The sequence below is a fragment of the Tachyglossus aculeatus genome, chromosome 4 (assembly GCF_015852505.1).
Source record: "Tachyglossus aculeatus isolate mTacAcu1 chromosome 4, mTacAcu1.pri, whole genome shotgun sequence".
In the NCBI taxonomy this organism is placed as follows: Eukaryota; Metazoa; Chordata; class Mammalia; order Monotremata; family Tachyglossidae; genus Tachyglossus; species Tachyglossus aculeatus.
Genome location: NC_052069.1, coordinates 123,944,467 through 123,957,412, shown reverse-complemented (window position 1 = coordinate 123,957,412; position 12,946 = coordinate 123,944,467). Strand labels below are relative to the sequence as shown.

At 47.5% G+C, this 12,946-nt stretch overlaps 1 protein-coding gene across 5 annotated transcripts in view; it reads right to left on the bottom strand.

Annotated features, from left to right (window-relative positions):
* Positions 1 to 12,946, bottom strand: part of WHRN (whirlin) — a 136,446-nt gene that overhangs the window by 32,772 nt on the left and 90,728 nt on the right. For all 5 annotated transcript variants that reach the window (XM_038745428.1, XM_038745429.1, XM_038745432.1 and 2 more), the window contains exons 6-7: positions 3,437 to 3,649; positions 1,610 to 1,810 (exon numbers count right to left, since the gene is read on the bottom strand). In XM_038745428.1, the coding sequence (XP_038601356.1) occupies positions 1,610 to 1,810; positions 3,437 to 3,649 (414 nt within the window). The remainder of the gene's footprint in view (positions 1 to 1,609; positions 1,811 to 3,436; positions 3,650 to 12,946) is intronic.

Sequence of the window (12,946 nt, the reverse complement as noted above, 5' to 3'; positions counted from 1 at the left end):
TAATCCAGAAAATGTTAACTGAATGAATGAACACTGCACCAAAGCCCATTTGCAATGCTAAACACTCTGAGTGCAAGGCGGGGATTCAGTCTTGACTTGACAGGTGATCAGGTTACTTCCCGGAGCATGAAATTATGCTGCTATTATAATCAAGACTTCTTCAGCTCTAAATTCTAATTTCTTGGGCTCGCTACATCTCCCCAAAGACGCTTGTCAAAAGGGAGTCCTGAGCAGGTTCCTGGGAGTAAGCAGGAGGCCTTTACTCCCTTGGCTCCATTGCTGTCAAATTTGTTGCCCCCTCCCCATCCCTGCAGAAATTTGGGAATTGAAATCGGGGTGACTCAGCTTGGAAGGGTGGAATTTCAGTCCAAGGCAAAAGCAGTGGAATACAGTTGTGGGCAAATTTGACTCCAAGCTCATCTCTGGTGAGAATCTAAGTTCCCACATGCTCATGATCACCTGGGCTAGGGGAACAGGGAGAGAAAGGACCACTGAACTCTGTCAACAATCAAGACCCTTTAATTTCACCACTGGGTTCAGCCAATCAACCAATGGTATTTAATGAGTGCTTACTCTGTGCAGAGCCCTGTATTAAGTGCTTCAGCCCTATCTCTTCTGAATTTTTTTTTTTACTGGAAGTCCCCAGAGGAACAGAGACTATGTGTTATTTCCACTTGTATATTCTCTCCCAGTGCTTAGCACAGTGCTCTGCAAACAGTAAGTACTTAATAAATACAATTACTACTGCTACTACTACCTGAAACAAAATGGACAAGTTTGGGGAGCTCTCGCTGGCTTGAAAAACAGGCAAGGAAGGAGAATTTGGGACGCTGGATAATGTCTAGAATGGATGTTTGGCCCTTTAGATAATCAAGAACTGACTAATTGAAGGAACATGGCCCTGACCATTCAAGGTGAACAGTCCACTCCCTTTCAATGAACAAGCTGCCTCAGGGAGAATGACCCAGGATTAATCAGGTCAGATCTTTGCAACGGGCTTGAGGGCCTGGTTAGGGCTGGAAGAGAGTTCCTGCTCTCTGACATCTGCTTTCTTTCTCAGTTATTCCCATTCTCCTGTCTCTTCCCAAGTTAATCTCCAAACTGTCCTACACTCTGGTCCCTGCCTCTGACCCACTGGTCATACCTTTCCTGCTGCTCCCTTCAGCTTTGCAAAACTTTGTCTTTCTCTTCTTTCCCGGACCTTCTAAAAACCACTGCCTCAAGGAGGTCTTCCCTGAGTAACCTCCCATCTTCTCTTCAGCCACCTCAATATTTTTGTACGTTTATTATTGATTTATTTACCCATCTGTGTTTATTATATTACTTTTGCCTCTCTCAACTAGTATAATTAATCAATTTTACCTGCTTGTCTTCCCCCTCAGACTGTAAACTGCTTGAGGGCAAAGACCGTGTTTTATATTTCTTCTATATGGCCCCTAAAAGGCTAATGCTAGGCACTCCACCATGATCTCTAATGGTAAAAAAGCAGGTTCAGGGACTTGTGGGGCAAGGGACTCTAGGGGGACTAAAATCCGCCTGGGAAGGTAAGGCACTACCCCCAGGTACACTCCGCTGTCAGAGGCCGGCCTGTGGGGTCGCAGCTACTCACCCGGGCAGAGCTGACCGTAGTGGAGGTGACGTGGCTGCCGGTGGAGGAGCCGGTGTCACTGAAGGACACAACCGAGTAGGAGTCGGTGCCGGAGGGCTGCCGGGCCTTCATGGACTCGATCTCCCGCCTCAGCACCAGGTTGTCAAAACGATCGAGGTCGTGTGGGTAGATAATCCCTCGGACCTCAGACAGCAGGGAAAACTACAGAAAGAAGACGACATCTGAGCTGGAAGCTCTCTGGCCAATTTTTTTCTCATTACGCTTCCTCCCTCAGATCATTCACCCACTTCCCACCAGGGCCTAGGCCTTTCAGGGAGGCAGGGGGATTCCACCTGGAGCCTTGGTGAGGTGGTTATGGGAGTGTGTGGAGGAGGTAGCCCTTTGTTTCTCAGGAGCCAGTTGACTCTGAGACTAGAGCCCCTTCAGTAGCCCATGGCTATCTTCTGCCACAGTACCATCTTAAATCATGAAGGTGGATGAAGGTGAAGCTGGAAGTAGCTGCAGACCCATGCTGTCAGTGAGTTGCCTGGCACCGAGCGCACTACCCACAGAGGGGTCTGTTGCTGAACTGTGGACAGCTACCTTGTAGATGGTGCTTCCACTCCCCGGGGCCGTGTGGAATGGGGCATCGTGAAGGGAGAGTCTTGACCTTCCTCTGCGTCTGTGAAGCTCTGGTCTGGCTTCAGGCATCTACCTCCCTTTTCTCTCCTTTCTGCAGGCCCACACTTTCTAATTGTTCTTCTACAGCTCGAACCTGTGGGCTCTGTTTGGCTAGGCCTCTAAGTCTGTCCTTTTCTGCTTTTCATGGCCACACTACTGCCAGGCCTCAATTTCAGCAGCCATTTGCTTACTTACATGTTTGTCACCGCTGCTGGGCTTTTGCTTCTTTAAAGGGCTTTGGGTGTTGGGACAAACTGTGACCCAGGGAGCAGTGAACTGCACTCTGTTCTTCTGGGGTGGAGGCGAGCTCTGGGGGTGGGTGGGCGGTCTTCCATGCTGGCCACTCTCAGGAGGGGGACAGGAGTAGAGCAGAACAGTGCAGAGCAAAGCAATGCTGCATAGAGCAGAGCACAGCAGAGCAGAATAGCCCAGAACACAGCAGAACAGGGAAGCACAAAGCTAAGTATAACAGAATAGAGCAGAGCAGGGTAGAACAGCGCAGAACGGAGCAGATCTGGACAGAGCAGCAAAACACAGCACAACACAGAGCAGGGCAGTTCAGCAAGACCTTCGTCTCCACCCCTGAGCCAATCGTGTACTTTCTGAGGGTAGAGAGAGCGGTGTGGTATTTTCACATTTTTTTAAAAAAGCTGTTTCTTTTCAGATATTTTTTAGCATAAAAACCATGCTCAGAAAGGTAAATTTCTCGGGCAGCCACTTTAACTTTAGGAAACCAATCAAGGAAAAGGTCCATCCATGACACTCCCTGGCTCAGCAGAGTTCATTTCAGGGCTCTGGGGAGCCACAGAGGGTATTGGCAGATCAGCCTGTAAAACGTTCCTCCAGGGCAAGCTCTGAGTCTTACACCTTCTCCATACCTTCCCTAACATCTAGGACTGAAGCAGGCCACAATGGGTGCTTAATGAATACCCACTGCCAATGCTGGCATATTTGGGTTTTGGTTTTCCAAGTCACTTCCCCTTTACCCATCAAGGCTCTTTTAATTGGGGGCTTGGGGTGAAGCACAGTCCTGTAGTTCTCTGTGAGCTAAGCCATGCCTGGAGAGGCAGAACCCACCACTAGGCAGTTCCCACGATGCTCCTCTTCCCCAGGACCCATCTGCCTGTCATGCTGACCCCCTGGGGTGGGTTCTTCTCAGGCTAGTACCTTAGCATGGGTGTTGAGCAGCTCGAAGAAAGCCATGACGAGGGCATCCACGGGGATGTTGTTTTCCTTGTACTCATCCAGGTAGTAGGCCAGAGTGGCCCTCTCCTGCTCGTTCAGCAGGTGTCGGGCTTGCTCTTCCAGCATCACCCGTGTCTGGTTCACCATGCTGCTCAGCGTGACCTGTGACCCAGCCAGCCCCCTGTAAAAGACAGGCTGGAAGGCAAAGACCAACAGGGAACACACCTTATTTATTGATTGATTTAATGGAATTTGTTAAGCACTTACTATGTGCCAGGCACTATACTAAGTGCTGGGGGGATATATAAACTAAGTAGGTTAGACACAAATACATGTTCCATGTGGGATGAACAGTCTTAATCCCCATTTTACAACTGAGGTAACTGAGGCACAGAGAAGTAAAGCCTAAGGTCACACAGCAGACATGGCAGAGCTGGGATTAGAACCCAGGCTCCCTGCCTCCCAGGTCCATGCTCTTTCCACCAGACCATGCTGCTTCTTATTCCACAGCGGGACTCAGAAAAACAATCACTCAAGTACGATACACTCTGGACCAGAAGATTACGGCTTGCAGATATTCCTGAGTGCTGCAGCCCTAATGATAATAATAATAATATTTATGGTACTTGTTAAGTTCTTACCATGTGCCAAGCACTGTGCTAGGCGCTGAGATAGATACAAGTTAATCAGGTTAGACACAGTCCCTGTCCCACATGGGGTGTCACACTCTTAATCTAAGGTTTACAGATGAGGTATCTGAGGCACAGAGAACTGAAGTGACTTGCCCAACATCACATAGCAGACCTGTGGCAGAGCCGGGATTAGAATCCAGATCCTTCTGACTCCCAGACCTGTGCTCTATCAATCAAGCCATGCTGCTTCTGTCAGCCCTACCGCCAGTCTGGCTTTCTTCCTCTGTTCCTGGCTATAGCTCAACCTCAGGCCTGTTTCCTTCCCAGCTGGTCCCCTCTGAGGGCAAAAGGAGTAGAGCACAGCTTCCCTACACTGGCTCCTGGGCCCACCAGGTATATGTGTCTCCTACACACCCCTCCCCTTCCAAGGGTTGGAAACTGCTGCATAATTCAGATGCCTCAAGTCCTGAGTAGAGGGTTGGATTCCCTTTGCAGGAGGGAAAATGAGTTCATTTATCATCCATCTTTGGGCTTGTGATCTCCAGATGGACCCATCATGAAAATACAAGCCAATCTTTCTGGAATAACTGAAAATGATCTGGTTGGGCTGTATGGTATAAATGCAATACATTCAACCAATCAACCACATTTATTGAGCGCTGATGATGTGCAGAGTACTATACTACGAGCTGGAGAGAGTCAAACACAACAATGGAACAGAAACATTCCCTGTCTATAATGAGCTTACAGTCTAGATGGGAAGACAGACATTAATATAAATAAATAAATTCTGGGTATGCATATAAGTGCTGTGGGACGGGGGGGGGGGGGGTGATGAATACAGGGAGCAAGTTACGGTGACACAAAAGGGAGTGGGAGAAAAGGAAACAAAGGTCTAGTCAGAGAAGGTCTCTTGGAGAAGATGTGCCTTCAATAAGGCTCTGAAGGTCATGGGTTCTAATCCCAGCTCTGCAACTTGTCTGCTGTGTGACCTTGGGCAAGCCACTGAACTTCTCTGTTCCTGTTATCTCATCTGTAAAATGGGGATTGAGACTGTGAGCCCCAAATGGGACAGGGACTTTGTCCAACTCGATTTATCTGTATTCACCCCAGGGCTTAGTACAGTGCCGGGCATGTAGTAAGTGCTTAATGAATACCACAATTATTATTATTATGGTGGGGAGAGTGTTTGTCTGTTGCATATGAAGAGGGAGGGTATTTCAGGCCAGAGGCAGGACCTGGGCAAGAGGTAGGTGGCAAGATAGACGAGACTGAGGAACAGTGAGTAGGTTGGCATTAAAGGAGCAAAGTGTGCGGGCTGGGTTGTAGTAGCGGAGTAGTGAGGTGAGGTAGGAGGGAGCAAAGTGATTGAGTGCTTTAAAGCTAATGGTAAGGAGTTTATGCTTGATGCATAGGTGGGTAGGCAACCACTGGAGGTTCTTGAGGAGTGGGGAAAAATGGACTGAACATTTTTGTAGAAAAATGATACAGGCGGCAGAGTGAAGTGTGGACTGGAGTACAGAGAGACAGGAGGCAAGGGAAGTCAGCAAGGAGGCTGGTGCATTAATCAAGGTAGGATAGGATACTGCTTGAATTAACATGGCAGAAGCTTGGATAGAGAGGAAAGAGTGGATTTTAGCTAATACCTCCTAGGGTTGTGGACTTGCAAGTAGGGTCCAAAGTAGGGTTCAATACCTGTTCTCCTTCCTACTTAAATTGTGGGCTTCATGTGGGGCAGAGACTGATACTGGCCACTCTGCTGCCTAGATCATTTTTTAACAAAACCATTCAATTTATGTTTTCCCACTCCTCAAGAAACTTCAGTGGTTGCCCATCCACCTCCACATCAAACAAAAACTCCTTACCGTTGGCTTTAAAGCACTCATCACCTTGCCCACTTCTTCCTTACCTTGATGCTTTCCTACTACAACCCAGCCCACACACTTCACTCTTCTAATGCAAATCTACTCACTGTATCTCATCTATCTCACTGCCAACCTCTTGCTCATATCCTGCCTCTGGCCTGGAAATCCCTCCCTCTTCATATCCAGCAGACTGTACTCTCCCCACCTTCAAAACCTAATTAAAAACACATGTTCATGAGGCTTTCCCCAACTAAATCCTCATTTTATCTTTTCCCATTCCCCTCTGTATCATCCTTGCACTTGGATTTTTGCCCTTAATTTACTCCTCCCTAAGCCCCATAGCACTTATGTACATAATGGTAATTTAATTTATATTAATATCTGTCTCCCCGTCTAGACTGTAAGATCGTTACCAATTCTGTAATACTGCACTATCCTAAGTGCTTAGTACAGTACTCTGCACACTCTAAGTGCTCAATACATACACTTGATTGATTATTGATTGACTCTGCCCCAGTGCTTACTTCAATGCGTGGCAAGTAGTAAGCACTTAACAAAAATGCCACAATAATTACTACAATTATTTTTTAGCCAGCCCTGCTTCCATGCTCTGCTTTAAAAGCAGGGAACAGTTACGGCCTGAAGACACGGCATGCCAATGGCAGATTTGACCACAGCTTGATATTTTGGGGGGTCTGGCTTAGTACAGTGCTCTGCACAGAGTAAGGGATGAATAAATATAGTTAATTGATTCTTCACCAATTATGATTCATTAACCACCATAAAAGTCACCAATTGTTTGCACGTGTCAGCGAGTGAGTGATGTGCTGCCAACTCTCTGGGCCAGGATTCACCACCAACTGTGCAAAGCTGCTGGCTTGGCACTCATTTCCCAAGAGAGTGGGGTTGGATTATTTCCTCCCTCTGGGCCTCTGACCCACTTCTGTAAATGGTGGGTGGGCTGGGTAGGAAGAGGTTAAGCACAGACATTCTGCAAACCAACTGGATCAGTTAGGCTAACCTATGCAAGGGGGGGGTCTGAAATGGCCAGTACCAGCTCTTTACATGCCCACCAGCTCTTAATGCACAACCAACCCTGGCCCACTGCCCTAAGCGGCGCGGCTGGTTCTCCTCAAAGCTATCTGCCCCAGCTTCCACCCCCCCAACAAACGCAACTTTGGTTTGTTCAGCATCCAGAGATCAGTGGAAAGAAGTCTAGTTTATTGCAGATATGAATCTATAAAGCTATCACACTTCTGGTACATTAAGAAACACTCTGAACTCAATTTGACTAGGATTGAAGTCTCCTATTAGATGCATATTGATTTGTCCCTTTAGTGGGAGGCTATATTTCTTACTGATGAAGTGCCAAGCGGCTCTGCTCTCCCAACCTCCACTGCCCTCATACCCCTGATGAGCCCGATAAGGAGAGCGCTGGAGGCTAAATTCTGGATTCTGTACAGCCTCTCACAACAGAGAGGAGGCCGTCAGCCCACCCCTGTCACTGAGTCTGGCTCGGTCCCTGGGAGACTTAAGCCTCACTGAACCGAATGGGTGCCTGAGTGATTTCCAACTCATTGCTCTCTGTAAATAGGCAACTTGTGTCTTTGGCACCACTGATTTAAATACCATAAAGGGAAGGCTAAGCAAACTAGGAAGCACATGGTGTGATACCCCTACACAACTGAATAAGCTGGGAGACTTCCTCCCAAGAAGGAATGTGAACTTGTTATCAGCAAAAGCCAGCTGCCTGGTTTTCAGCATCATTTCAAGGGAAGACTTGGGTCTGGAAAGAGGTTTGGAAGAAGTTGAGGGTATTCACCTGGAACGCAAATCTTGGTCAATCAATCAATCGTATTTATTGGGCGCTTACTATGTGCAGAGCATACTTGGGAGAATACAATATAACAAAATTGGAAGGCATGTTTCCTGCTCATGAGCTTAAGGTTTAGAGGGGGAGACAGACAGTAATATAAATAATTAGGGATATGTACATATAAGTGCTGGGGGCTGAGGGAGCCTTGAATAAAGTGTACAATCCAAGTGCAAGGGTGACACACAGAGGAGTGGGAGAAGAGGAAATGAGGGCTTAGAGGTGGAAGGCCTCTTGGAGGAGAGGTGCTTTTAATAAGGCTGTTGATAGTGGGAAGAGTGATTGTATGTTGGATCTGAAGAGAGAGGGCATTCCAGGCCAGAGGCAAGATGTGGACAAGGGGTTGGTGGCAAGATAGATGAGACTGTGGTACAGTGAGCAGGTTGGCATTAGAGGAGTGAAGTGTTTGGGCCGTGCTGTAGAAGGCCAGCAGCACAGTAAGGAAGGAGGGGGCAAGGTGATTGAGTGCTTTAAAGTCAATGGTAAGGAGGTTCTTCTTGATGCAGAAATTGATGGGCACCCACTAGATGTTCTTGAGGAATGGTGAAACATGGAACAAATGGTTTTACAGAAAAATGATCTTGGCAGCAGAGTGAAGTATGGATCGAAGTTGGGAGAGACAGGAGGCAGGGAGGTCACCCAGGAAGCTGATGCAGTAATCAAGGCGAGATAGCATAAGTGTTTGGATTAACGTGGTAGCAGTCTTGATGGAGAGGAAAGGATTTTAGTGATGTTGTGAAGATTGAACTGACAGGATTTGGTGACAGACAGAATATGTCGTTTATTCTCAGTCTCCTTTGTGGGCTCCTCCTCCCCCTCCCATCCCCTTACTGGAGGGGTTCCTCAAGGGTCAGTTCTTGGTCCCCTTCTGTTCTCTATGTTCACTCCCTTGGTGAACTCATTCGCTCCCACGGCTTCAACTATCTTCTCTATGCTGATGACACCCAAATCTACATCTCTGCCCCTGCTCTCTCTCCCTCCCTCCAGACTTGTGTCTCCTCCTGCCTTCAGGACAACTCCATCTGGATGTCTGCCCACCACCTAAAACTCAATATGTCCAAGACTGAGCTCCTTATCTTCCCTCCCAAACCCTGCCCTCTTAAGTACTTACAAATTGTTCAGGTGATAGGGCTACTTTGGGAGTGGGGAGGGGTTCTATACTATTAAGTGCAGTGCATCGCACCCAGTGAGCACACCAATATAACCACTGCTACAGCTATTTTTCAGCCATCAAAGAATTAGTCTGAGACGAGTTTACAGGATCATGATAGGGGTGAGTAGGGCAAACATGGAAGTGTTCATTCATTCATTAATTCATTCATTCAATTGTATTTATTCAGCGCTTACTGTGTGCACAGCACTGTACTAAACGCTTGGGAAGGACAAGTTGACAACATATAGAGACGGTCCCTACCCAACAGTGGGCTCACAGTCTAGAAGGGAGAGACAGAGAACAAAAAACATATTAACAGAATAAAATAAATAGAATAAATATGTACAAGTAAAATAAATAAATAGAGTAATAAATAAGTACAAACATATATACATATATACAGGTGCTGTGGGGAAGGGAAGGAGGTAAGACGGGGGGGATGGAGAGGGGGAGGTGGGGGAAGTGTTGTTTCCCAAATCCCATATAAGAAAAGGCAATGTTCATTGAGGCTGGGAGGCAGTAAGTTTTAAACAAACACTTTTTCACTCAGCCATCGAAAACTGTGGAATTTGTACCAGTAGGATGTTGTGCAGCTGAAAACAGCAGCGGGTTCAAGGGAGGTTTGAATTGAGCCGTGGAAGGGCAGTCTATGCTAGGTAATTAGAGGACTATAGAGGGGAAAGTTAGGGGTGTTGGGTGATCCATTCCTAAGCTTGAATTTGGAAGGTTTGAAAGACAACTGCCACACAGGTTAACCAAGTGCCTTGTGTCACTGTCAGAGGCAGTGTTCTGGGCAGGGTGAACAATGGGTCTGATCCAATGTGGCCCTGTTCGTGGTCCTTGGAAAGGACTTCTCCTCACACTGGGGAAGAATCCCTTCGTTCTGCTATTTTTCCTGTTCTCCTTTTCCCTCTTCTTCCTTTCTTTAGAGCCATGCCCACAACTTTCCATTTTTAGCGTTCAGTTCTTCAGAATGGAACGAGGCATGAAGCATGACCTTTGACTTTTACTAAAGACAGACAAGAATCAGAGGAAGGTGGGAGTGCCCCAGGCTCTGTGCTGAGAGCCTCCCTTGGCCCCTCAGCACTGCTGTTGCTGGCTGGGAACCCCTCCCTTTGTCCACCTGCCCCACCAGACCCACTGCTGTTGCTGGCCATAGCCTGCTACTCTAGCCTGTAAGCTCGTTGTGGGCAGAGAATGTGTCTGTTTATTGTTGTATTGTACTCTCCCAAGTGCTTAGTACAGTGCTTTGCACAAAGTAAGCACTCAATAAATACGACTGACACTGATTGGCAAGGCACCACTCCCCACGGTTGCCCAGCACCACTTCTGCTAACCGAGCAATAACCTCCGCAGCCCCTTGGCCTGCTGCTGCTGCTGGGTGGGCGTCACTGAGCCCTCAGAGGCGTCTCCTGGCTCAGGTCAGGGCTCATCCATGGGAGACTGGGGAAAGCAGGCAGCAGTGGTCCAGAGTAATCTCTGGAGGTGATGGTAATGAGAAGAGTACTCCTATAGTGGTTGGAGGTCCCTCCATTACACAGCTCTCTCAAAACCCATGACACAACTCCAGGATACTTCACAAGTGAGCCCTGTTTGTAAAACATCACTGCTACACACACACACACAAAGGGTTATACCCATGTAAGAAAACCTTACCATCTTTTGCCCTGTTATAGCTTCCCCTCTGCCTCCCTGGCCTGCCTCCTGTACTCCTCTAGCTTTGCCATTTCTTTGTTTCAACTGTGGCCAGCACTGCACTCGGCACACACCCTGTTGGTCGCCCAATGCCACACTGCCAGGCTGGTGTGCTTCTGTCTCACTCCCTTCTCCAGCCAGCTTGGAGAGGCACTAACAGTCATCAGATAGAACACTTTCTTCCCAGGAATTCCAAGTACTCAGAGGTAACTTTTGCAACTTCTAAATAAAACGACTAGCCCCTACTCAAGGACTGGCCATCGAGCTGGCAAAGAGATATAATGAAAGAAGTAGAGTAAGAAAGGCTTGAAATAAGGATGTTGGGGTAGGGGATGTGGGGGGTGATGAAGGAAGGAAACAGGGAAAAAGTGCTTTGCAGTTCTGTTCTATTAGAATCCCAGTTTATTGCCCATTTTCATGGACTTGTGGTGTAACTGACAACAGCCCATACCAAAGTGCTGCTTCAGGGCTTTCGCATTGACTAGCCACAGCATTCCCTCATTACAGGCTAAATTAAAAATGGCTCTCTTACACCTCCATTAGCCAGGTCCTACTATCTATGAAATCACTTCACCCTCTCCCCATATTGATTTTGATGGATTTCTTGGGTGTCTGCCTCCATTCAGCACAGGGACTATATCTCTGTTCTAGCCCACACACTTCTAGCAAGCAGAAATGATGGCTAGATTTTCATTTGCCATTTAGAGAGGAAGGTGACTTTCCTGAGGAGGCTTTGTTAGGCTGAGGCTTTGTGGGTGACAGGCCGGATTCATCTGACCCCTTCCAGTACACACATATTCTTTAAGGGTGACACTGGAAGCGTATGGAGGCAGGGGGATGGGATGTTTCTCTGAACATCTCATATCTGCATAATTAACTGGAATTTTCACTCAAGGAAGCAGCTTTCCTGCTGAGATTGCTAACATACTCACTGCTAATCCTGATTAGAAAAAAAATCTTTTGAAAATCAACTCTTGTATTTGGGCATACAGGAAGTCAGAAAACAGAAACAAAAGGAGTCAAGACTTTCTGATGCCTTTTCCTTTTTGTATTACGAATGGATAAATTTGAGGTTGCTTCCATCTGCTCTGATTGGTTTGGAGCAGTTCCAGACCACACTACTGGATGCTAGATAACACCATTCCTCCCCACCCCCATTATGTAACCACGTCTCACTTCCTGCAGGAAGAGGATTTTTTTTAATGGTATTTGTTAAGTGTTTCCTATGTGTCAAACACTGTTCTAAGCACTGGGTTAGGTACACATGGGGACCACAGTCTAAGTAGAAGACAGAACAAGTATTTAATCCCCATTTTACAGTTGAGGAAACTGAGGAAAAGAGAAGTTAAGTGACTTGCCTAAGGTCACTCGGCAAGCAATTGGCAGAGCCAAGATTAGAATCCAGGTCCTCTGACTCCCAGGCCTGTGCCCTTTCCACTAGGCCACACTGATTCTGGGGCCCAAATCCCCTTGATTTGGGGCCTGTTCATCAGACTTCCATCCTTCACCAACCCACCAGGCTGCTTCCATCATCCCCACCACCCCACCTCGGCTCCCACTTGCCCAGAAGCCGGGCTGGCTGGCGGCTTGCTTAACATGGCCAGTTGTTTGCATTTGGTGGGATCATCACTTTTAAAAATGACTGCAAGTACCTGTCACAATCCTGCTTTTCATTCAATCATATTTACTGAGTGCTTACTGTTTGCACAGCACTGTACTAAGCGCTTGGGAAGTACAAGTTGGTAACATATAGAGACGGTCTCTACCCAACAGCGGGCTCACAGTCTAGAAGGGGGAGACAGGCAACAAAACAAAACATATTAACAAAATAAAATAAATAGAATAAATATGTACAAATAAAATAGAGTAATAAATCTGTACAAACATATATACATATATGCAGGTACTGTGGGGAGGGGAAGGAGGTAAGGCGGGGGGATGGGGAGGGGGAGGAGAGGGAGAGGAAGGAGGGTGTTCAGTCTGAGAAGGCCTCCTGGAGGAGGTGAGCTCTCAATAGGGCTTTGAAGGGAGGAAGAGAGCTAGCTTGGCCAATGTGCGGAGGGAGGGCATTCCAGGCCAGGGGGAGGACGTGGTCTGGGGGTCGATGGCGGGACAGGCGAGAACGAGGCACGGTGAGGAGATTAGCGGCAGAGGAGTGGAGGGTGCAGGCTGGGCTGTAGATGGAGAGAAGGGAGATGAGGTAGGAGGGTGCGAGGTGATGGAGAGCCTTGAAGCCGAGAGTGAGGAGTTTTTGCCTGATGCGTAGGTTGATTG